Source organism: Pseudorasbora parva, chromosome 12, assembly GCF_024679245.1.
Source record: "Pseudorasbora parva isolate DD20220531a chromosome 12, ASM2467924v1, whole genome shotgun sequence".
Lineage (NCBI taxonomy): Eukaryota > Metazoa > Chordata > Actinopteri > Cypriniformes > Gobionidae > Pseudorasbora > Pseudorasbora parva.
In genome coordinates this window covers 10,296,700-10,322,493 of record NC_090183.1, presented here as the reverse complement: position 1 = coordinate 10,322,493, position 25,794 = coordinate 10,296,700, and the positions used below count along the sequence as shown (strand labels likewise).

Below are 25,794 nucleotides of genomic sequence, written 5' to 3'. Positions count from 1 at the left end.
GTCAATTAAAACCGTATTGTACTCTTATGGGAAACTATTTATTTACCCAATGTGAACCTACTGCTCTACCTTTTTTCTGCTTTTGAAGTAAAGATGACCAGACGCTCGTGTGGAATATATATGACGATGCGCGCTTTTTCTTCTTCGTCCACCGGCTACTCATATAACTTTGTAATCTGTTATAGCCTACATCATTTAATTTTTTTTTACAGTAATTAACTTTTTTTTTTTGTTAACGGCAACACTCGTTTTGTATATCAGATGAAATATTTATTTTAATAGAATAGCCTACAAAATAAGTTTTTAACTTTTGCACTCGCAGGCATTCTTTGTGGTTTCTGACGTTTGAATCACAATGGATATTCGTTGAGGACGGTAAGCATTGCATTGGTCTTCACTGAGTTGTTCAAAGATGCTGTGTCATAGGAACGCTGTTGCAAAATGCAACTTGTTTTTATCTTTCTGGATGTTTAATGCATCCACGCAACCAACTAAATAGCCTATGACTCACTGTTGCATTCTTCAAGTGAGCTGTTGACAGAACGAAAAAATAACATTGAGAGGTCAAACCCAGGCGAATGATCCTTGAGGAATGTTTTTAAACGATTTGTGGCTGTTTGGAGTCTTTGTCAGTACATGTCTGTTTCTCTCCGCCATCAACATTTGGAGTGGCCCCGAGGTCTCCCCTAATGAAAAAGCCACATGATGAAACAGAGATCATTGTAAGTGGCCTGCCTATGAAAAAAAAAGTATAACACAAAACGCATGTTTTAAATATTCAGTAAGTAGTGAGGTAGAAAGTGGGAGATTTTACATTTTAAATGCATATATTTGCTAAAAGTGACCTGTATATCAGCATATCCATCTTATTTTGCAACATGGAAGCTACTTTCTGTGAATGTGCAAGACTTCTGCTATAGATAAATAACTAAGAATGACAACGTGAAGTAAATGGGAAAACTATTTGCACTTCAAACCAGTATGTTTATGATTATTATAATAAATTAAAATAATATGAAAACAAACAGCAGCAAAAATAACTAGAAGTTGATGTCACCAGAGGCCTTGAGTATTAAAATTACAAATGGCAACACCCACTCTTACTAAAACATTTTTACGAACATTTTTTTTTATACGAATGTCAAGAGAATTATTATTTAGCCAGCACTATGGAAAAGTTGCTAAATTTTAGTACAATTAAAGTTTTGAATATTCTCCTAAAATTCTGAAACAAGTAGTTATCAAAAATGTTAGATGAACATCCAACTAAAACTATAAATAATGTTTTTTGCTGTTTTACCAGATAACTTTGAATAAACATTATTAATGTTACTTGAGTAACATTTGGCAGAAATTTCTCTATTAGCTGGGTAGATGGCCTTAAAGTTAACACGCTACAATCCATTTAAAATTTTGAATTAATGTGGGCTTTCAAATGATCTGTACTAAGCTACATTTTCCCCCTCTTCCAACAGCTCTACATGAAGATGGGAGCCCCGCAGCTAAACACTCCACTGAGTTAGCCATGCATCACGGCAATACCTCAGGCGCTGCGCCACTCAACCCATTTTCCAATCACAGTCAGTGGGAAGGACAGGCGACCTCTCCATCACTTGTTGATCCTGAGAATGTCACCTCGGAGAGACCGATCCTGAGCGGCCCCATAGCTGCAATGCTGTCCATGACCCTGGGGATCCTGTCTAACATTGTGGCTTTACTCATCCTGGCAAACGCATATGCCCGTCTACGTCGACGATCCAAAGCCTTTCTCCTGTTCGCCAGTTCTCTGGTGGCCACAGACTTTGTGGGACATGTCATACCTGGTTCAATAGTCATAAGGCTATATCTTTCTGGAGGTGTACCCTCTGAAGAATACAACAGGGCGGATCCATTATGCCAGTTTCTTGGGGGCAGCATGGTGTTTTTCGGACTGTGTCCGCTCTTTCTTGGTTGTGCCATGGCAGCTGAGAGGTGCTTGGGTGTGACAAAGCCGCTGCTCCATGCTTCACTGGTTACGACAGCAAGGACTAAACTCTCTCTTTCTGTTATCTGGTTAGCAGCTCTTTGCGTTGCCCTTCTGCCCTGTTTTCAGCTGGGTTCATATACTTACCAGTACCCTGGAACCTGGTGTTTCATTAAAGTGCTGGAGGATACAGAGAAGGCAGACGTGGCTTTTGTTTTGTTGTTCTCAGGACTGGGGTTGACATCCCTTGCGGTTGCTTTGGTCTGTAACACCTTAAGTGGACTGACTCTGGTGTTAGCGAGGATACGAAAGAAACCCTGTAACCGCCGATCAGCTAGATCCCATGATATCGAGATGGTGGTGCAACTTGTGGGCATAATGGTCACATCTTGTATCTGTTGGAGCCCTCTTCTGGTAAGTATGAGCAATGGCAATAATTCAACTAGATTCCACACTCTGGCCCTAGAGGTCCATGCACTTTCCTGCAGAGTTTAGTGCCTCCAACCTTGATCAATCTCATCTGCCTTTAACTTTCTAATAATCCTGAAAACCTTGATTAGCTTGTTCAGGAGTGTGTTTGCTCACGTTTGGAGTGAGATAAACTCTACAAGAAATTAGACCTTCAGGGGGAGAGTTGAGAACCCCTGTTTTAAGGTAAAATTATATATTTCTAATTATATTAGAAGTAGAATTTAGAAATGGAAAGTTTGGGCAAATGTATATTGAAGCTAATTTATGCATCAAACGAAATAAAAAGGCAAATACAGTTTTATATCTCATAATTATATTTTACACTGTAACTTTATATCTTGCAGTAGCCCACACTGTAACCCTAATAAGTTTAGTCAACTCAAAGGATTTGAGGAAACTCATTTGAGAAGTAATTGTGCCTAAAATATAGTAGTATAATCATTTTTGTAACTACTTGTTTCGTAATGTTAGGCGAATAATCAAAAATTAAAACTTTCCCATAATGTTTGCAAAAAGATAAAATATGATTACTTTTTAATTTTGCTTCTCTGCTGCAGAAACAGGCTTTCATATCTAAACACTTGGCCACATTTACAAACCATATTCCAAAAACGTTGGGACACTGTACAAATTGTGAATAAAACCAGAATGCAATGATGTGGAAGTTTCAAATTTCAATATTTTATTCAGAATACAACATAGATGACATAGCAAATGTTTAAACAGAGAAAATACCAGTAAGTTCATTTTAAATTTCATGGCATCAACACATCTCAAAAAAGTTGGGACAAGGCCATGTTTACCACTGTGTGGCATCCCCTCTTCTTTTTATAACAGTCTGCACACGTCTGGGGACTGTGGAGACAAGTTGTTTAAGTTTAGGAATAGAAATGTTGTCCCATTCTTGTCTAATACAGGCTTCTAGTTGCTCCACTGTCTTAAGTTATCTTTTTTCGCATCTTCCTCTATATGATAAAAGATCTGGACTGCAGACTGGCCATTTCAGGATCCGGATCTTTCTTCTACGCAGCCATGATATTGTAATTGATGCAGTATGTGGTCTGTCATGTTGGAAAATGCAAGGTCTTTGCTGAAAGAGACGACGTCTAGATGGGAGCAAATTTTGTTCTAGAACTTGGATATATGAATATCCTTTCAGCATTGATGGTCCCTTTTCAGATGTGTAAGACTACCTCTCATGCAACTCCATACCATCAGAGATGCAGGCTTCTGAACTGAGTGCTGATAACAACTTGGGTTGTCCTTGTCCTCTTTGTTCCAGATGACATGGTGTCCCAGTTTGCCAAAAAGAACTTCAAATTTTGTTTCGTCTGACCACAGAACAGTTTCCACTTTACCACAGTTCGTTTTAAATGAGCCTTGGCCCAGAGAAAACGCCTACGACTCTGGATCATGTTTAGATATGGCTTCTTTTTTGACCTATAGAGTTTTAGCCGGCAACGGCGAATGGCACGGTGGATTGTGTTCACCGACAATGTTTTCTGGAAGTATTCCTGAGCCCATGTTTTGATTTCCATTACAGTAGCATTCCTGTATGTGATGCAGTGCCGTCTAAGGGCTTAAAGATCACAGGCATGGTTTTCCGGCCTTGACCCTTACGCACAGAGTTCTCTTGTTCCAGATTCTTCTGAATCTCTGGATGATATTATGCAGATAATGATAACTCCAAACTTTTTGCAATTTTTCTCGGAGAAACTCCTTTCTGATATTGCTCCACTATTTTTCACTGCAGTATTGGGGGAATTGGTGATCCTCTGCCCATCTTGACTTCTGAGAGACACTGCCACACTGAGAGGCTCTTTTTATACCCAATCATGTTGCCGATTGCCCTAATAAGTTGCAAATTGGTCCTCCAGCTGTTTCTTATATGTACATTTAACTTTTCTGGCCTCTTATTGCTACCTGTTGCTAACTTTTTTGGAATGTGTAAAATATAAGTTTATGAGATTTGTAAATTATTGCATTCCTTTTTTATTTACAATTTGTACAGTGTCACAACTTTTTTTTTAATCAGGTTTTTACAACAGCAATATATTTTTATGAAGCATATTTAAAACTCAAGGTACAGATAAAAAGTATCTAATCAATCATTCTGTTTAAGAGCCAGAAAAGCAATAATGAACGCATGCAACACATGGGTTGTTTCTTATGGAAGCTTGTTTCCGCAACAGAATAAAAATATAATAGGTAATTGCGACTTATTTACTCGTGCATATCATGCAATTCTGACTTTATCTCTCACAATTCTGACTTTATATTGTTAGAGGTTAACAGTTTATGACCCAAGACCAGTAGTGAAAAATTAAGACCAAGAGTCAGGAGTGCAATTAGTTAAAAGAAACTTCACTGAGGAATAGTTTGCAGTTTCATCAGTAGACGCCAGCTTCAGGTCTCATGAGGAGTTTATAGGCCGAGCTCCCTCTATACCCATCTTGTCTCTCGTACATAAAATTGTACCAGCAGTTATACTGTTTTCGAGGTCTATCCACGTCATTACTGCAAGGTGGACTATTTTGATTGGCTCAGAGAAAATGAACAGAACTGTCATGGTAAATTTCCACACATTATCAGTAAATCAGATGCACAGATCACTTGTTGATGCTTTCAACCCGGAAGTAGGCCCGTAGTGACCTTCAAGTCCACCCATCTCTTAGGGTCCCCGTAATCCACCTCCAACACTGATCTGTAACACAGAATATTGCGGACATACACAGATACACAGTCTCTCCAAGGTTGTAGTTGGTTGAGCTCTGGTTTTTCAAAACATGTTGATAGCATGTGCTTTCTCTCAGTGAAAGGTATAGACAGTAGTACAGGCAATATTCATCTTGATTCTTTAGTGTTTCAATAAAAGTAAATGCAAAATGATTAAAATATAAATGAAATGAGAGACAAATCCATATTTCATATCTGGAGCCAGGCTAAGTGAGCAAGCACTGTTGCTGCACTCCTGGCATGTTAGGAGTGTGTGATACCTCCAAAATCCAAACGCACGACAACATGTTGCTATCAAGTGTTTAGCGACAGATCACACATCCCTCAGCCAGACCCTCAGTCACCACTCAGAGACCAAATACAAACTATAGAATATGAAGAAGCAAACAGTGGTTCCACTGGTTATGTAATAACTGGAATGATTAAAAATCATTAGGAGGATAAATATTGATTAAGGCTTTGATTGTGATTTTAAGTAGGATATAAACAGGTATATTGAAGCGGCAGTGGATTTCGGAATCCACCTTTCAATATCACGCAATTCCGACTTAGGAGCTATGGAGCTAAACTCTGCTGGACAGTGGCCCTTCAGAATTGGACACCTCTGGTCTAGTGCAGTGTTTCTCAAACCTGTCCTGGGGACCCCACACCACTGAACATTTTGTACGTCTCCCTCATTGAACAACCAATTCAAGGCTTGCAATCTTTACTACTGAGCTGGTGAGTGGAGTCAGCACTCAGGGGTGTTAAGGAGACCAAAATGTGCAGTGGCGAGGCTGTCCCCAGCACAGGCTTGAGAGAAGCACAGGTGTGGTGTATGGCTGCATCCGAAATGACATACTTCCCTACTATGAGGAAGATAAAAAAAAAAACAGTATGTGACAAAAGGTCACATGATAATGACAACACGGCGAAGTATGTGCAGATTATTCACATTACACACATTCATACTTCTTTTTGCTGTTGTGAAGTAATTACTTATTCAAAATACCTACTCGAGAGTATGCGATTTTGGACACAGTCTATGAGTTTTATAAGGTTATTTTCAAGGTCTGATAGCCCCTCCCCCTTAGGTACATGAATAAAGCTGCAACAGTTAGGCCGGAGACACACTGCAAGCGTGGTGTGAGCATGGCGTTTCTGTTGTGTGTCAGCCTCGGGGCGGCTGTCTGGCGTTTTCTCTGTCTTTGCACACCAGAAGCGTGTCTGACGCGACGCTGCTGCTGCTATTAATGTACAGGGAAGCCCTATACTTCATGTTAAATATAAATATATTGCCTATTGATACAGCAAAGACAATGTCGGCAGTAGCCTATTGGCCATACATATCTACGGTGTTGACGGCAAAATAGGCTACAGAATATTTTGTTCTGTGTTGACGGGTCTTATATATCAAAATCGATAATTATGTTGTTTTTTATTATTACAATTAGGCCTATATCTGCATTTATGTTAATCTACAGACTTTCAAACATGAAAGTGTCATTTATCAATATATATTCGTGTCAAAATGACACATAAACATCTTTTCCTATTCTATTTTGCCTGGAAACCCTTCCAACACGCTCGCGTGTCGCGTGAAAAATAGGCGTCTCTTCTATTTGAAGCATGCACGCGTTTTCCGCGCGTTACGCAGGCGGTGTGCAAGCTCTTACCGGTTAACATGGGAGCTGAAAATAAAAACGGACACGCCACTCAGCCGAGACGCTCACGGCACGCTTGCAGTGTGTCCCCGGCCTTAAGTGCATAAAGTGTCCAACATTTCTGCATAATGAAGTGCACTTTTTTCTTGTTGAAATGTTTAGTATAAAACACACTACTCACACTATTTGATTGCACACAGCAGTCTGCAAAGTGTCACGACACTAGAGATGGCGTTACGTCCTAATATTTTGTGATATCATAATCCTTATGGTGTTTTGTCTTTGACTTTTAACTCTAGATTGTTGGCCTAATTACAGTGAAACAGTCGTATGAGGGCTCTATTGGAGATGACATTGACACCTATAAGACCCTGATGATAATGGGGGTGCGAATAGCTTCCTGGAATCAGATACTGGATCCATGGGTCTACATTCTTCTCCGTCGTTCCATCCTCCAAAAGATTTACCTCATCACCAAACGTCAAACAGACTTTAAGGACAGCACTTTTCGCTGCTGGGAGATCCATTCCTTCCCCAGCTCAGAGAAGAATCCTGTCAGTAGAGTCTAAGTGTACAACTCAAGGCTGTTATTCAGATATACCATTGAGGATCTCATTGGTCCCCTTTTATTTCAGCATGTGTTGCACATGTTAAGAATGTATTTATTTAAGCAAATTTGCACAAATCATGAGATGAACATTCCTTTTACTCACTATACAGCACTAATATTAAAGGGTTAGTTCACCCAAAAATGAAAATTCTGTCATAGTAATTAGTTTACCCTAATGTTGCTCGACACCCGTAAGACCTCCGTTCATCTTCGGAACACAAATGAAGATATTTTTGTTGAAATCCGATGGCTCAGAAAGGCCTCCATTGACACCAATGTCATTTCCTCTCTCAAGATCCATAAAAGGCCCTTAAAACGTTGTTACAAAGCCCATCTCACTACAGTGATTCTAAAATAATTTTATGAAGCGACCAAAATAGTTTTTGTGCTCAAAAAACAAAATAATGACTTATATAGTGATGGGCCAATTTCAAAACAAAGTTTCGAACCGTTATGAATCAGCGTATTGATACGCTGATTCATAACGGTTCGAAACTTTGTTTTGAAATTGGCCCATCACTATATATGTCTTTATTTAGTTGTTGTTGTTTTTTGTGCACAAAAACTATTTTCGTCACTTCATAATATTATTGTAGAACCACTGTAGTGAGATCTTTAGTGCCTTTTATGGGTCGGTCTTGAGAGAGGAAATGGCATTGGTGTCAATGAAGGCCTTTCTGAGCCATCGGATTTCAACAAAAATATCTTCATTTGTGTTCCAAAGATGAACGGTGGTCATACGGGTGTTGAACAACATTAGGGATAGTAATTAATGACAGAATTTTAATTTTTGGGTGAACTAACCCCTAAGGATTTGGTTGGAAACATTCATGCCAGCGTAACAAAGAACAGTAATTATTTGCTGTCTTTGAAGAAAATAATTGAAGCATCAATCGGTTTGATTAATTAATTAACCAGTTTGGTTGCTTTAGGTCTAGTACAATGTTTTCACCAGTTGTTCCCCAGACGACAGCCCTGGGCATGAAACCTGACCTGACAGTGACAAAGTGGAACTAAAAAAAATACTGAAAAGAAATGTTCACCTAAAATTAACCCATCATTGATTTTGTACCGCATGATTCTCAATAATATTTTAACTGTGAGGTATACATTTCTGAGACTGAGATTCCCCTTATGTTTATCTTGCATGTGTTTTACTGTACAAAAATGCTCATGTAAATAAATATTGTTTATATTATTGTATAAGTTATTTTTTTGTGTTATCCCTCCGATTTTCTGGAGGCTTGTTGTTATTTTACATTGAAAGCATTATACAAAATAAATCAAATTACGATATGCAAATTGCATTTCTGTTTTTATACTTTTTATTTTACTTCATAACTCATTTTGCCACATGAAGCACACTAAACCAATCTACATGCTCAAACGTAGGCTATACAAATAAATAAATTAACAAACAATATTCCAAAAGCCATGAAGAATAATACCCAGAACTGCAAATGAGCACTGATTAAAACTTTATTTTAATAAAAAATAAGTACATAAGGTAAGTTGTCACTGAACCTGCCATTAAACAGTTTATATAAGCTTTTCAGCACGTCTAAACCCGGTTTTACTTAAACTAGTCTCAGACTAAAATGCATTTGTTTTAACTGAAATCGACTTACAAGGACATTTCTTAAATGTCAGTGCTATTGTTTTGTCTCAATATGCACATCGATATTTTCTTCTTCAAAGGAACGTTTATAAAATATACTTAAATGTCCTAATTTATCTAAAGTCTTATCCTGGCTTAATCGAAATCCTGCCTGTGAAACCAGGCCTATGTGGTTGAAATCTATATGTAGGCTAGATAAAGTAAAAATAGTAATAGCTGATATAGTTATACATATTTTACATTCATACTGTTCAAAAACTGGTGTACATGCCATGATCATAGACAGTAAAAGAAATGGACGGAGCGTTCCCATTGACTTCAACGGCGAAAGAATGAAGTCAACCTAGGGGCACTCACTTCCTGATGGCTGAGCGAACTGCGCAGGCTCAGACTAAGCTTGACGACGTAGATGTGACGTGAGCCTCCTGTCTGACAGCTGTGAGTCTTCTAGTAGATGTGGAAAGTGAAATCTGAATCACGTTGTTTAAATATTTTCTCCCGTTGCTTTTGGCTCACTATGGGCTTCTCCCCATTCTTCCCCCTTGACTTTATCAGACTAGTCTCCAGGACATGTCTCCATGTCCCCCCGACTGTCTCATAGACAGTAAAAGATTGCCTGCGAGCGTCTCCTCGGGTCTATACGGTAATTTCTCAACTGTGCGACAGGGTCGCGTTGGTTATGACGCAATCGTTAGCCTATTTTTACAAAAACAGCTTCTGCGGGGCGATAGGGTAAGATACAAGGTAATGGAGCCTTTTATACATTGTCGTGTTTCTTTAGAAATAAACAATGGACAAATGGAGTCTTTAAACGTCTCAGATGTAAAGTTATTCACTGTCAAAGTGACTCAAAAATGAATGGGAGTCAATGGGATGCTAACAGCAGGTGATGGCTTGGTTAGCAATGGCAGCCCCTAGGGGTGGAACGCTTTCCGAGCGCTAGATTACCCCCTTGGCCATGATAATCTCTGAATGCACTTCCACATACTTCCTCTAGGCATGATGGAGAAGTTTGAGTGCGCAAACTGCGCATGCGCTTCGGGGTCAGAGCGTGGCCCGGAAGTTGAGCATTTTCGCTTCCATTGAATAAACTGAGCGAATGGTGAGTACAACAAATCTGTTTAGATTTGTAGAGAAGTACACGGACACGCAATATTAAAATCTACGTGAAAGACGTCTACGAGTTTTTAGTAACACTAGCAGCTGTGCAGGTAAATATATGAATGATTGTTTCCTGTCATTTGTTTAACCAAATGACGCGTGCGCGCTAGCCTGCTTCGTTGATAACGAAGGTTTTGTTAATATGCGTTATATGGTTTGTAATGAATACACGTTTCATTATTGTGATTTGTAATTCTGTGATGTTTTCGTTTTATTAAGAAAAACCTTTTTAGAACACCAAAGCGAAGCCTTTATGCTCACTGGCTTATTGATGCGCGCGTGTTTTTGTGGGTTTGTATCGTTTGTGAACATCGTGCGTCTTGTGTGCAGATCATTGTTTAAGGGTATGGCTCAAATGGGACATTTTCCGAGGCGGAGGGAAGGACCTCTTCCACCTCATCCACCACCCTCCTGGGACGAGCACCAGGCCTATGATGAGCTGCTATACTGGGATAATCTCATGCAGGAGGGTTACAGCCTCCACCCGCAGGACTACGACCGGTAAACCCCCCTATATTCTTATCTGTAAACTATATAAGAAAACCTGTAAGTACAAAGCAATAAATCATTAATTGTTTTATTCGGTTTTTTTAAGTTAGTTGTAAAAATAAAAAAAGCCAAGTTTTATTCAGCATTCACAAATATCTGGGCAGATTATTCGGAAAACCCCACTCTAAATACAGTAGTTTTGAGTGGCATCTTTACATAAAAATGAATGAGTTGTTTGACTGTATGTACATAAAGATGCAATGAAACTAAAATATTGTTTCAGGTATGAAGAGTTGCGTTATTGGTATGACTGCTTGTGTTATGAAGAAGACCTCAGGCAGTACAATGACTACATCGTTGAGTACAGAAAATGGGAAGAGGAGACCGTGCACTCAGGGGAGGTATGTCACGCCAATAAATATTAAACTTACAATGCTAATTCATTCTCTCACTGAATATTTATTAGATTAACTCTCTAAAATTCTATTATGTTTGTTTGCATAAAATAATGAGAAACGTATGACTAATTGAAGTGCAATTGCAACATTTTACCTCAAGTTTCATTATTTATTAACTTACAGCAGCTTCCACCAATGAGGCCTCCTCCTCAGCGAACATTTGTGAATGAGGATCGCTATATAAAGGCCAAGCACACAACTGTGTACCCATCAGCGGAGCAGCTGGATGCAGTGCAGAGCATGGTGTCTCATATGGAGTGTGCCCTGAAGTCTGTCTCTGATTGGTTAAATGAAAAAGAGAGTAGTGCCGCTGATACTGAAAGGTATGGGTGTGCATTTAGGCTTGGAAGTCACTGCATTACATTTTATGCTTAAAGTCAGGGAGACACCACGCCAATGATGGGCCGTCAGGCTGTTTTTGAGCATCTGCCAACTTAGTTTTTTAGGTGTGTTTCTGCACCGCTGGCGTCAGGTTTTTGTGGGCCGATACAACATGCAGAATCCGTGTTGGGCGTCAGTGAGAGAACTCTGATTGGCTATTTAGTTTAGTGAACATGCCAGTGAATGGGAATGATTGCAAAATAGCAAACCAGGAAGTCAAGATGTTACAGACTGTTCTAATTTTACTTCTTATTACAGAGTGTTCCTGGGCAAATATTTTAATAATAAAATGAGGGGAGTGGAATAAAGAAAGTGGTTGCTTTGTTTACAGTTTCTGCAGCCTGCAGTGTCGGTTTCTCCTTTACATGCAGACGCAGAACGCACATGCTAGCTGACAGTCGGCTGTAGTTCTCTGTGTTCACTCGCAGCTTTTTTGCCCCGATGGTGACAATACAGTCGGTTTTCATCAGCGCTGGTTCATTGCCGTTGTTTTGGTGTGTCCCTACCTTTAAAAAAGTATAATTCATCTAGAAATTTTAATTCTCCCATTTACTCACCCTCATGCCACCCAGATGTGTATGACTTTCTTTCTTCAGATAAATGCAAACAAAGATTTTGCTCTTAACACTTGAAAAACCACACACAGCGATTGTTTGGTAATGCATACAACCCCAGTAGATAAATCAATGGCTACATTTACATGCGGTCAAATAATTACTAATAGTATTGACAAACTTTATGTAAACCCCTTCATTCCGATTAACCTTGATCTGAATGAAATTGATCAGATTGAATGGGGTGGTTTGTTCCTTTTCTAAGACGTTTTTCTAAACGTCTCAATCAGCAAACGCAGTTGATAAATATTAAGTCAATGTAATGAAGCAATGTAGAAGAATAGTATGCACAAACAGTGGAGAACTATTGGTACAGTGTACATGTCAAAAAATGTAAGCTTCAATTGTGTGACAGTCTTTCAATGGCATTATATGGACTCTCAGAGATTATTTCCCTTAATTTGAATTTGTGTTTATTTGAAGAAATAGTCATATACATTGGGGATGGTATGAGGGTGAGTAAAAGAGAGGCTGTCCCTTTAAGATATTACAAATTACAGTTTTATTAGAAGTATAGTCTCATGCTTACAGTCCATGCTGTTTTCCCAGCAGTGGTTCAACTCAAAGTAAACTGCGTGGTGTTTTGAGAGTGGGCCTGGTAGCTAAAGGACTTCTGCTGAAAGATGACTTGGAGTTAGAGTTGGTGCTGCTCTGCAGGGATATGCCCACCAGTTCTCTGCTCAGGCTGATCTCTGGAAAACTTTCGGAATTCATAAAGGTTTTTCTCACCCTTTATTCTTCAATGCTATAATTATATAAGCATATACAATGATTGTGTGCAAATAGCTCTGCTTTTGTTTCAGTAGACCCATTAAGAGGAAAAAATGGCATCTTTCTGCTGAATGTATTCAAATGTAGGAAAAAGTTCTAAAGAGCTGACAACACTACACTTGATATTAGAAAGCATTATAAAAATGTTTTCAATAATCATGCAAGGGGAAATGTATACACTACCATTCAAAAGTTTGTCAATAAGTTTGTATTTATTTTTTGGCATTAATTTAATTAAAAGTGACAGCTGAAGAATCCTCACACTGAAGAATGGTGTAATGGCAGCTGGCAATTATTCTCAAAATATGACATTTTTAAATGTATTAAAATATTAAAGTTTTTTTTATTTATTATTGTAAATTTAACATTGCCATTTTTATTACCATATGTAGCCTTGGCGAGCATGCAAGACTTCTTTAAAGTCTATCAACAACAAACTTTTGAGTAGTGTATGTGTAGAAATCATTCCAATCAAGGCAGGTTGTTAACTTTCTTCTCTCACTTTCCTCATTGAAGGATGTTACTGAGGAGAAATACGTCATCACTCCATCTATCCAAGAAGCTGCTATTATTGTAACTAGCACGAACGAGCCCATGCTGAAACTGAGCATCCATCTGACCTCGCCTATGGTCAGGGAGCAGGTTGAAAAAGAGGCATCTGGAGGTATGATCTCACTCTTTGTTTTTGGATCAAAAAGACCTTCAGTACCATCAGAAGACTGAAAATAAAGGTCCTGCAGTACAGTCCTGCTGCAATAAATGCTGTGGTGACTCCGTCTGAGCCAAATAATGGATGCTTTCAACATTTTAAATGTGACAAGTATTGTCTTCGTTATTGTTCGGCATTTTACTGTTGAACATTGAAACTTCCGAACGTCACCTCCAAAGCGTTACGAAGGGTTTGCATTGCAGCAAATATTAGTCAATAGGCTCATAGTTTAATATGTGCTTGTTGGTTGATTGATTTAAAAAAATATATATATATTCTTCGGTGGTAAGAGTTTGTTTTTACACAATTTCAGATAATTGCGGCTAGCTTCATTATGTAACAACCGTTTTTGTGCTTAATAAGGAGAGTGATCTTTTTGTTTTGAACCGATTTCACATGTATTTTGCTGCAGTATTTACCCTGTTCACAACTGAATTCATTTGAATCAAAGTATTGCTTTTGTTGCCTGTGGTTGCAAATTGACTTTCTCAACCAAGCCTTCTAGTTTGTCAATTTTAGGGGCGCTGGACTTTTGACCAACTGGAAACTCTCTGTCTCGGAAGGGGGGCGCAGTTGGCCTACAGAAGAAGAGGGTGAAATGTCTAATGAAGTAGAGTAATATAAAGATTGTCATTTACCAGTGTTAAAACTGACAGGGGTGCATACTAGGCTTTGTGTTAGATTACTTCCTGAACAGTTCCCCCTCTTCCTCTTGCCTGTGGGCACGGGGACACTGCGTCTACCCCCTGGCCAGATGACAGAACCCCCCCTTGGTCAAACTGTACCTTGTCTTCTTACTCCATTCGTCACTAGAACCGTGCGCGGAAAGCTCTCCGCAGGACGCTCTGGACAGGCAGAAATGCCTGGCTTCTCTGGCGTCTCTCCGCCAGGCCAAGTGGTTCCAGGTTTGCATCCCGTCTTTATTTGTCTAAAAGTCGACTTGTAACTTAATCTGACCTTTGACCTGGGAAAAATACATATTTGCACATTGAGCTTCTCTGAGAAATACTTTAAAAGTTGTTTGAATAGTGAAACGTCCATAAATGCTTTAAACTGAATTGCGTATAACCTGTTTCCGTTTAAATGCCACATGTATCTTACCCAGGTTGCAATTTGTACGTTCTTGGTCAGAAACTATCATTTGGCCAGATTGGTCTGCTTAATACAAAACGTCCTATAAAAACTATCTAGAAGTTATTTCAATATTCATTATAAAGTGTTAATAGGTTTGCTCTTTTTTGGGTTGACAGGCTAAAGTGTCCGTGATTGAGTCGTGTGTCATCGTGATTCGGATCTTGCGGGACTTGTGTTCCCGTGTGTCAACGTGGGCCCCGCTCAAAGGCTGGGTGAGTCGATCGTAAACAACAAAAAATATACAGTATCTTTGTGGTTAGACGTTGATAAGTACTTTTAAAAATAAATGTACTGGTTACATTTCTGGGTGTCTTTATTCATATTTTTTCCTGCAGGTACTTGAGCTGCTCTGTCAGAAGGCGATTTCAACCAGCGAGAGGCTGCTGGGACCTGGAGAGGCATTCCGGAGAGTTCTGGAGTGTCTTGCGTCAGGGATACTAATGGAGGGTAAAGACTGAATTTAAAGCATTGTCTGTGTTTGTTAGTGTCTAAGCATATTTTGGTGTGTTTTGAGTCATCTATTGAACATGACCCCACTCTACAGATGGTCCAGGTGTTTCTGATCCCTGTGAGCGAGACAGCACTGATGCTGGTGCCCATCTTACACTGCAAGAGCGAGAAGACATAACCCAGAGTGCCCAGGTGACTTGTAATCCTACACAATAACGTGACTTTATTTTACAATGTACTAGTCCAGGGGCCTGTACCATGATGGTAGTTTAACAAACTCAGGGTTACAGGATTAGTTTTGAGTTGACAAAACCAAACCATTGTATTAAAGCTACACTGTGAGATATTTTCCCCCATCTAGCGGTGAAAAGGTATATGACCATCCAGTGAATATTAGCTTCTGTTCCTCTCAATTCCGATTTAGTTTTAACTCCTACGGTGGCAGATTTAGTCTAAGATTAACATGGCTTCCAGTTCGACCTCGTCAACGAGTGCCATCAAGTGTTAAAACGCGAAAGGCAAAGCTTGAATTTACGGGTATGTCCCTCTTTGGCTAATGTACTTTCAAGATGGGGGGGCAACATGTGGACCGGCATTCGAACCCCTCACCCGAATGTATTTTCAATGGCATATTATAAACTTACGAGAATACTTTATTACTTGAAAGAAGTTAATATGGTACAGGCCCCAGGGGTGTTGAACGTCTGTCCTGGAGAGCCCGAGTCCTGCAGTTTTGCTTCAACCATAATCAAGATCACCTGAACAAGCTAATCGAGGTCTGAAAGGTTACTAGGAAGCTACATGCATGTGAGGTTTATCAGGGTTGGAGATTGACTCTGCAGGACTGAAGGTTGTAACATCCTCCACAATAACAGAGAAAGAAGTTCTCGCAGCCCTGGTTTGGGAGTTCTCACAGCTTGCTCTCGACACATCATCTGAGCTGAACTTTTGAGTTGTTCGGCACCTGCTTTTCTCATGAAGTGTGGAATGTACTGGACAGAACGAACTTTGTTCTTGTTCTTGCCACCTTGAAAAAGACAAACAAATTTCTTCGTTTTTGCAGATTATGTCCCAAGCTTGAGGCTCTCGAGGACCTGAGTTCGCCACCCCTGTACTTTATAAATTTAATCCTTATTTACTTGGCCCAATGTCATTCCAAACATATGTAGTGTATTCTTTTGTTGTTGTTGCGGAACAATTCAGAATTGCCTTTTGTATAATTTTTATTCCATGATGGAAACAAGCTTCTAAAGTGTCCTGATAAAATGGTTAATAAAGCTGCTATATTTATTTACGAGATTTCTAACCTTAGAGAAAACTCATTTAATTCTTTGATTTAATTTGTTGCTTCCCTCCCACCTCTAGTTTGCCTTAAGGCTGTCAGCTTTTGGGCAGCTTTACAAAGTTCTTGGAATGGACCGCCTCAATTCCAAAGCCTCTAGAATGCTCAGTGAACAAAACAGAGGTACCAACGCAACTTTTTCTGGTGTCCTTAACAGACTGTTCAGTTTTACTTGTTTTCATCACTCTAAATTAAAGTCGCTGTGTTTGCTTATGTACCTGTAAAGCTTCTATATGTAAAAAAACTTTTTACATTTTAAATCCCTATTAGGATTGCTTAAAGGAACACTCCACTGTTTTTAGAAATAGGGCTAGTTCAACTTCTTTCCTACATTTAGATATGTGGGCAAATGCATTTTTGTCTCAGTGCATGAATTGTGTGACCCCTAATAGTCGAAGATTCGAAGCACCGATATGCAGGACTGGATTCGACCACTGACCTCATGGTCGAATCTTCGTGGGTTTTATGAAATGAGGATCATACCATTTTGGCAATATGGGGGTGCTCAATATTAGTGTTATAAAGACGTGTTGCGGCGCTGAGCGATCACCCCTTCAAGGGCACTGAGCTTCGCACCAGGCGCGCCGCGCCTTTAAAATTCGAACACATATACACCGACGGCGGCATTCGACGCCTGTCCGCGGTGATTAAATGTGAATGTACATACTGATTTCACCCTGTGCTACAAGATACACTCATCGTGCAGCTCTTCTGTCAGAAGTCGATTCAAAATTGAGCTTGCGCGTATATAATGTTCACGTCTGCCTGGTGCGAGATCCCTGAGACACGGCGCTGAGCTTCAGTCCGGTGTGTGACCCCCTTTAGGCACAATCGGCTTAAGAACGTGCATATAAACGCACTCAAAGTGTTCTTTTCCTCTAGGCAGGTATTTTTTTAGTTTTTTTTATCAAAATGATCTTTCATATATTTGTGTAATGTTCTGTTTCGATCGCGACTTTTAAATGTTATGAGAGAACGGTTAATTTATGAATGTGTAGTATAGCCTAGTTTTGATCACTTTATTGAAAGTGGTAGCTATGTGCCATGTGTAAAGTAAAATAAAAATAGTCTTAGCCTCCTGCTCACTAGTGTCCTGCCCTTCCCAACCCGTTTATGGTTTACACACACACAGATGATGTGACTATCGGTCGACCATAGAGAGATTCGAAAATTCTGATTCGAATGTGTAAATCTTTAGTTGGGGACACCCCTATTGCCTACATATCTAAATGTAGCAAAGAAGTTGAATACCGTAAGCCCTATTTCTAAAAACGGTGGAGTGTTCCTTTAACCAATTCAAATGATACTAAATACTACACTAACCTATTCCTATTCAACTACAGGCATAGTTCACATTGTCATTTTCTGGGGTGGGCCAAGTTGCAACACTGAATAGGCATTGAAACATAAAATAATTTAGTATATGCTCTTATTTCATAAGGGCAAAGAAATTCCTGTTTTCCATATGTCCGTTTACCTATTTAATTCTTCCTTTCATTAAATTAAATTGCAGTGGTTGATTTCCCAGCAAAGAGACCAAGAGAAGTTTATGATGCTGGGGATCTTGAAATGAAACCAAAATTTCCAAGAAAAGGTATGCTTCTCAATTCCAGTCTCTTTTCCAGTATCCCATTCTGTTACCCTGCACCACTTTTATATTTAATGGTAGAAAACTGTCGCACGTCCGATCTTTTAGTATATTTTAGCGAAATATGACTTGTATACCTGTGCTTTCTCTTAGCAGAAAAGAGTGAACCAGCAAATGCCCTAATGAAGTTGAACCAGCTGCGTCCTGGGACCCTCTACAGATTGGCATCACAGACTGGGCCTGAACATGAACCTCAGTTCACAATGGCTGTTGAGGTGGATGGGATAACATATGAAGCTACAGGCCCTTCCAAACGTAGCGCCAAGCTTCATGTTGCCCAGAAAGTGAGTCTGTTGATAGTCTCAAGGGTGCTAAATGAAACGTTGTGTTCTAGATGCCACATGCAGCTGTTACATGGAGATTGTAAAAAATAAACTACATTTCAGTTGTTGTCTATGCCATGTTCACAACACACAGGTACTGCAGGCATTAGGTGTGCCCTTGCCATCTGAAACCAAACCTGCTGATGAAAATAAGAGCCAGTCGGTTTCTACACCTGCAGCCTCAGGTTCTGATGAAACCACTCCTTCAGGGTCTGATGACGGCACTGAGGTTAGCGTCCAAAGTCTAATCCTCCTTGAAGAGCATTAGGGTTTGATGTGTTTATACACTCTGGGAGTTTGGTTTGTCATGATAGGTTCCACTTCATCTTGCAGGGTGGACCCATCCTCACCAAACATGGCAAGAATCCTGTCATGGAGCTCAACGAGAAGCGACGAAGTCTGAAATATGAACTTGTCTCTGTCAAGGGGCGCTTCAATGACAAGACCTTCACCATTGAGGTTAGACATGTTGACTAAAGCTAGTGACGATGGGTTGCAAAGACTTGGGTGGTACCTAGTGGGGAAGCAATGGTATAGTACATGGTGACTGAGGCAGCAAAAGTGTTTTGTGCTGTGATTGGAGTGTATTATACACTTTGCTGTCAAGTAAGTGTTTTTTTGGGGGGGGGGCATGCCTTTTTAGGAGGAAAAAAAGGATTAAACTGATTAAAAGTGACTAAAGATTTCTATTTCAAATAAATGCTGGTCTTTTGAATTCTCTCTCTATCTCTCTGTCTCTATCTCTATCTATCTATTGCTGCTTAATAAATGAGTACATTTCATTTTAGAAGGGTCATGTGACCCTGATGACTGAAGTAATGATGCTGAAAATTCATAAATGTATAAAAATAGAAAGTGCAGAGGGAGAAAACTGATGGAATGTTAAATTGTTTTTATATGCCCTGCATGCCTGTGACATGGGTGAATAGAGGCTTCAAGAGTCCCAAGATTTAGATCTCAGATGCAGTTTATGCAAAACAAATTCCGACAGTAAATTACACTATAGTGCTAAATATATTGAGGACTTTTTGTAAAATGTATTTTGTTCCCAACTGCTCCGAAACTGAAAAAGAAGGCAATATATGTATTCTCAATTGTCTGCAACAGAAAACAAATACATAAACACTAAAGAATCTATTAAAATAAATATTAGCAGTAACTCCTCAACGCTAGATCGAAACAAATCGCTCGTCGTATGTCCAATAATTCGTTTTTAATAATTTGGAGCTTTTTTCCCTTTTCTCTAGGAACCCAGTCAGTCAAAGACAACATGAGCAACTCAACAGTATGTGTTATGTGAATAAATTGTTTCAATAATGTCCATGTTTCAAGCGTCTTTTTTAATTCATATATACTTAAAGGTACACTGAAACTTTAGAGCTTTCTTTGACATGACCGAAATACACAATGGCGAATGAAGGAAGCATGAGATTTCCTCCCAAACTCGACAGCTGTTTATAAATCACTTATTACAGTGACTGAATAATGCAAGAACACTGCTTCCCATTTTTATTCACCCTATGAAGCTGGAGATGCGCCATAAGTGATTATGAGGCATGTCATATATTTCTTGGTATGCCATCACTTAAATTGAAAATAATTTTATAAAATATTATACTTAGTTTGCATTCACTTATAGAAAAAAATGTGCTCTGCAGCTACATCTATATCTTTATATTCCTATCATTCAACCTCCAGTAAGCAACTTCTACACGTATATATTCTTAAAAGAAAAAGATCCTTCTGTTGCCTGTTTCTCATGACCTCCTTGAATAAGCATGAGGACAGCACTGCTGCTTAAATCTACTCCGTTGACACGGTTTCCAGCTGTTCACGCTTTAAACATAAGTTGCAGCTCAGATTATATCTTATGTGCATGTGTTTTTCCCTCTTACAGGTGGAGGTCGATGGGCAGAAATTCCAGGGTTCTGGATCAAATAAGAAATTGGCCAAAGCCAATGCAGCACTTGCGGCTTTAGAAAAGCTCTTTCCAGAAGGTTCTCCTGCAGACCCACTCAAGAAAAAGAGATTCCCTCCTATGGTAAAGGCAATGTTTTTATGAAGTTTTGTTTAGCCTCTTTCTTCACTGAAATGGTTTTGTCATTTGGTCTACAGTCTTTTGTAAAAAACAAACCCCAAAAAAAACACTTCTTCTTCTTTAAGGGCTATGGTATGCCTGGAATGCCTTTTGCAGGTAATCGAGGTAGAGGAAGAGGCAGAGGTAGAGGCAGGGGATTCAACACTGGCAATTTTGCAGGTACACTCAAATTATTAAAGGCTTCAGTCTCCTTTTACTTGTTAGTTTCAACAACAAAAAAAGGGAAAAAAGTGTCTCCCTTTCGAGGCATGGTCTCTACAAGCTCCCTGAAGGTGTCCTGTTGTATCTGGCACTGAGATGCTCTGACCTAGGTGACTTGCGATAACAATTTAACCCTTTTCAAAGTCACTCAGATCTTTGTCTGCCCATTTCTCCTGCATCCACCACATTGATTTCCACAAACTTGTTTACTCACTATGTAATCCAGTGTGATCCAGTGTCAACCAGTGGGTCGTGGATCATTCTATAGCGGGTCGCAAGACTTTCTGTGCATTCTCCTATTTTCGAATTTCGAATGTTGAATCATTATTGCCATAACTTTCTAACGCTAATTCTAAACTGTCCTATAACAATACTGTATCACTGCTGCAAACGGCTCTTATTAATCAAGGTCCTACTCTCTTTACGCAAGCGTTTTACCCCGTTGCTTGGTAACAACAGCGTGCTCGAGATGCCAGAATTCCTTCTGGATTCAAACCAGACACGAATATCCAGAACTAAGTTTCAGCCCCACCTATTTTGTGAGTCGGGATTTTCAACAGTGACTGCAGTAAAAACAAAGAACAGGAATAGACTGACAACAGATAGTTTGAGTGCAATAGTACGAGTGGCCCTTTCCCCAATTCCACTGCGTCTGGATATCATCGTTTCAGAGCGGCAGTCTCAAATGTCACATTAATGATAAAAATAAAAATAAATAAATCAGTTTGCCTCATAGTCTGCCTAATCATTGAAAAAAATGTGTTTTCGTGAAGTTAATGGTAAAACTTTACAATATGGTTCATAACATGAACTAATAATGAACTGCACTTTAAATATTTACTAATGCATTATTCAAATCTTGTTAACATTAGTTAATGCACTGTGAACTAACATGAACAAACCATGAACAGCTGAATTTTTATAAACTAGCCTAGGTCTAAAATGTATGTTATTTATTTCCAGCCTAAGTGGGTCGTATGACTGGCATACAAAAAAAAGTGGGTCGCAGTAGGCAAAAGGTTGAGAAACCCTGATCTAATCTACACAGACCTTAATATGTGGCCTTGTTTAGGAGATGATCAGTAAAATTCACTTTTCTTGTGGCTCATTATAATGTTTTGGCTCATCAGTGATTTATAGGCATATTACATACTGCTTTTTCCTCTGTGGATGTGTACTTAAAGAAAGAGTTCACCAAAAAATGAAAAAAATACCATGATTTACTCAACCCTTAAGCTATCCTAGAGGTGTATGACATTCTTCTTTCCGATGAACAGAATCAGAAGCCCTGTTTCCACTGAAATTACCTGGAACCATTTGTACCAGGAACTTTTTTTTACAGGAATGTTTACATGCTTTTAATTGCAAACATTTTATGACATGCAGTTTGTCTGCCGCATCAATAATGTCGACGCTGTCCTCTCCAGCATTTGGAATGTGTTAACTGTAGCCATAGCAACACTTAACGGCCACCAGGACTAATACGGTTTTATATAAGCTATTTATTTGTTGTAAAGTGTAATCATCAACTCAGAAAAATATGAATTCTTCTGTCAGGTACAGTTGAAGTAAAAACTGCCTGGGACATACGCTGTCAAGATGAGATGGTGTAGCCAGACTATGTCTGTGTCATTATTCCAACATTACCTTCATAACTTCTTACGAAATAAAAAGTTTACCCCTCAGAAAAATGTACTTTTACTCTCTTGTCATAGTTATAGCCTGGTATGAGCGTGATGCGCGCTCTTCAGTGTTAAAAGCGTGCGCTGTCACAAAATATAAAACGCACACTCAAAAGTAATCGGGTCAGGTCATTTACATGGTGAAATTAATAACGAGTATGGAAGAGATCCAAGCTGTGCAGCTTTTGCTGGTTATGTATTAGTTTACCAGAACGAACCTCGCTAAAGACTTTTAAAAATGCAGGTTGAAATAAAATGCTGCGTGAGCTAAACTAATCAGCAGGTTCAGCACCCAAATCCCGTCCTCAAAAGTTTCCGAACTTTGAAAAAGTACTACCTCGCGAGCAGGGCCGTTTGAAGGTGTAAATATTTACCCGGAACTTCATTTAGACCCTAGTTCCTGTGGTCGAAACACACAGAGTACCACCCCAAAGTCCCTAGTTCCTGGGCAAAGTTCCTGTGGTGGAAACCTGGCAGAGTTGTATAAAAAAAATGTCCTGGCTAATCCAAACTTTATAATGGCAGCCCAAAATTTTTAGATCAAAAAAGTGCATCCATCCATTATAGGAATAATCCACACGGCTATAGTGGGCTGCCATTACAATGAAGGACATTTTTTTATTTATTTAACTGATCGTATTGATCTGAAAGAGGACTGTTATATACACAGGATGGCTTGAGGGTAAGTAAATCATGGGGTAATTTAAATGTTTGGGTGAACTATCCCTTTAACTTGGTCTCTATCCATTTATCTCCAGCCCCCACCACTACTCCTGGACTGACCCCAGCCATGTCTGTTACCAACTCCAGCACACCTATGACTCCCCAGGAGGACCCATCTGCAGCTGCTAACATCAGCGCCTCCACCTACCAGGCTGTCCCTCCACCTGTGACTGGGTATTATAATCAGTACTCTCAGTCCTATTCACAATTCAAAAAACCCCTCAATCAGGGCCAAGGTCCGGTCCAGAATCAAAACCAGAGCAAAACAACAAATCAACAAGCTCCTCTTGTTGGACCAGATTACGGCTATGGATATCAAGGGACTGGCATGGGTATGGCAGGACCACCTGATTTCAATTATGCAGGTGAGTTTCAGTGCTGACATGCTGTGTAATAATTTGCGTTTAAGCCAGAACTATCTGAAACTCTGTTTTCTTAATAGCATACAGTGGACCACCTGGTACAGCTTCATTCGGGCCACCTGGAACAACAAATCAGAGCTATAGCTTCACCCAGAGCGCCTACCCCAACCTGGGTGGCTACAGTAGCGGAGCCAGCACCACAGACTACACATACAGATAAATGTACCATTGGTCTCCCAGCTCGAGGTTGTACAGATGCTTATTTAAGCAACTGAAAAGTCATTTCTGTAATTCTAAAGCCTACGGTGTCCTCCTGAGTTAACCTTAACTCTCTAAACCTTTTGAGATTTTATACAGTTTGTTAATTTTGCCATTTGAACTGCACCTCGGTATCAGAATTAGCATGGTTTTGATTCACCACTAGTTTCAGGAAAAAATACATGAGGATTGTGGAAGTTCTGTCTGTGCCTGAATGGTTGGTGTGACTCGAATGGGAATGATGTGTCACATTATTCTGTTTTTCCCCAAAGGTATATTTATAGTCATCCTCTTATTTTGCTTCTAAAATTTTAGCCGTTTTTTTATTTTTTTTGGACTGAGTGTGGACAATAGAGTGAACATACTTTATTTACTTCCTTGAAGCCACTTGAGCTGTTCCTTGTTTGGAGTTTTAAGAGGTTTGCTTTACTCGGTTTAATCTTGGTATTGTCTTTTTATGTAGAACGTAGCTATTCACTGTTAAATAGGCAAGTGCAGGAAGTTTGTGTTCTGAGGTGGCTGTTGAATGTCATGTTTGACCTGTGCAGAAATAAACTTTTTTTTTTTTCTATTTTTAAATGCCTTTTTGGTTAATTTAGTTTTTGAAACAAGTTCATAATGGCTACTTGTTCTTATATAATTTATAAGTCTTATATACTTAAAATGATTATGAGTATAAACCCCCATCAGGTCATACATGTCTGCTGGGAAATCTTTAGTCATTAAGTAGGCGTAAGAATAACTTTTATATTGTAATATTTCAAGATGAGCATGTACTAGTCTAAAGCAAATTGGGTTTACTTGATTCAAAAAAATGGTTAATGTATCAAATTGCACCCAAATTTTATAATTTTGCTCCGTTTGGGCCTCATGCTCCATATTTTCTTATCATACTATAGCAACCTTAAAAGCCTGGGCCAGTATGAAAAATCTTAATGCTAAGAGTAGCTCCTAGTGAGACAATTTTAAGAATTTTTAGAAAGGTGGGCATTTCCTCTTAAAAGTTAAAGAAAAGTCCTAGTACAGAAGGAGGTAATTCAGAAAGCATCTTAACCCTTAAAAGAGGTCTTAAGGTACAAAATTGTTAGGAGTATTGACTAGGACTTTTATAAGGGGCTTAAGAGTTTCTTCAGCAGCGGAGAAAACTGTGAAACTCAAAGAGGGTGAAGAAATGTTGCACACAATACACAAGTTAGTTAAGACACCACATTAAATCGTGCAGGGATCATGTGTGTGACCGATCTTTATATATAAAATGAGAGAGAGAGTACAGTAAAACAGGAACATTTCAAAATGATGGTTTGTATAGGCTCTATACTTAAAAGCTCTTTTTTTTCCTCCTTGGACAACCAACCTATCAGTCTTCAAGACTACGCAACAACGGGATCAGGACAGCAGCCTCCCTACAATAAAAGCGTTTGTATTTTCCTCGGCCAGAGTTGTTCTCAGATCCGTCCTGAATCACTCTTAAGCTAAGACTCCTACGTGAGAGGATTCTAAGAAGCTTTAAGAATACGGACCCTGGTGTATCAAATTATACTCAACAACATCAACTTTTTTTGGTATAAAAGTTCAATGAACTGTTCCATTTTTTTTTTAAACATATGCCTTGCTTTACAAGTTTCCTTATTGAAGCGTGACGGATGAATATATAAATTTATAAGTAAAGTTTTAAATAAAGTTGTTGTTTTTTTTACTGTACTAACCAAAAATTATGTGGTCTTACCCCCCTAGTCAATAAAGTATTCCTAGTCAGTAGATATTAGAAATTAACAGATATGCTATTCCAGTAAGTTCTATAAGGACAGATATTAATACTATGGCGTACAACAGCATTCTAGAGGATTGTCCTTTCAACTTTGTGGCAACACTTTGGGGAGGGCCCTTTTCTATTCCAGAATAACAATGATCCTGTGCACAAAACAAAATCCATATGACTGGTGTGAAGT

The 25,794-nt window shown here is 39.2% G+C and overlaps 2 protein-coding genes across 5 annotated transcripts; both read left to right on the top strand.

The window, feature by feature from the left end:
* The first annotated feature begins 236 nt into the window (after positions 1-236).
* On the top strand, positions 237-7,574 carry ptger1a (prostaglandin E receptor 1a (subtype EP1)). Its single transcript, XM_067458284.1, has 3 exons — positions 237-375; positions 1,476-2,377; positions 7,113-7,574. Exons 2-3 carry the CDS (start codon positions 1,526-1,528, stop codon positions 7,380-7,382), a joined length of 1,122 nt encoding a protein of 373 aa, XP_067314385.1. The 5' UTR covers positions 237-375; positions 1,476-1,525; the 3' UTR covers positions 7,383-7,574.
* A 2,471-nt stretch (positions 7,575-10,045) lies between these two features.
* On the top strand, positions 10,046-24,421 carry ilf3a (interleukin enhancer binding factor 3a). Of its 4 annotated transcripts, none has more exons than XM_067459040.1 (19): positions 10,046-10,143; positions 10,533-10,703; positions 10,975-11,092; positions 11,273-11,472; positions 12,694-12,862; positions 13,432-13,579; positions 14,438-14,529; positions 14,875-14,970; positions 15,094-15,205; positions 15,303-15,400; positions 16,574-16,673; positions 18,064-18,144; positions 18,292-18,482; positions 18,616-18,750; positions 18,855-18,980; positions 20,419-20,562; positions 20,685-20,778; positions 23,261-23,590; positions 23,668-24,421. In XM_067459040.1, exons 2-19 carry the CDS (start codon positions 10,549-10,551, stop codon positions 23,805-23,807), a joined length of 2,529 nt encoding a protein of 842 aa, XP_067315141.1. In that variant the 5' UTR covers positions 10,046-10,143; positions 10,533-10,548; the 3' UTR covers positions 23,808-24,421. The 4 variants fall into 4 exon arrangements, with proteins under 4 accessions (XP_067315141.1, XP_067315142.1, XP_067315143.1 ...); XM_067459041.1 differs by having other exon boundaries at positions 10,093-10,252; positions 12,697-12,862; XM_067459042.1 differs by having other exon boundaries at positions 10,093-10,252; positions 18,295-18,482.
* The last annotated feature ends 1,373 nt before the right edge of the window (positions 24,422-25,794 follow it).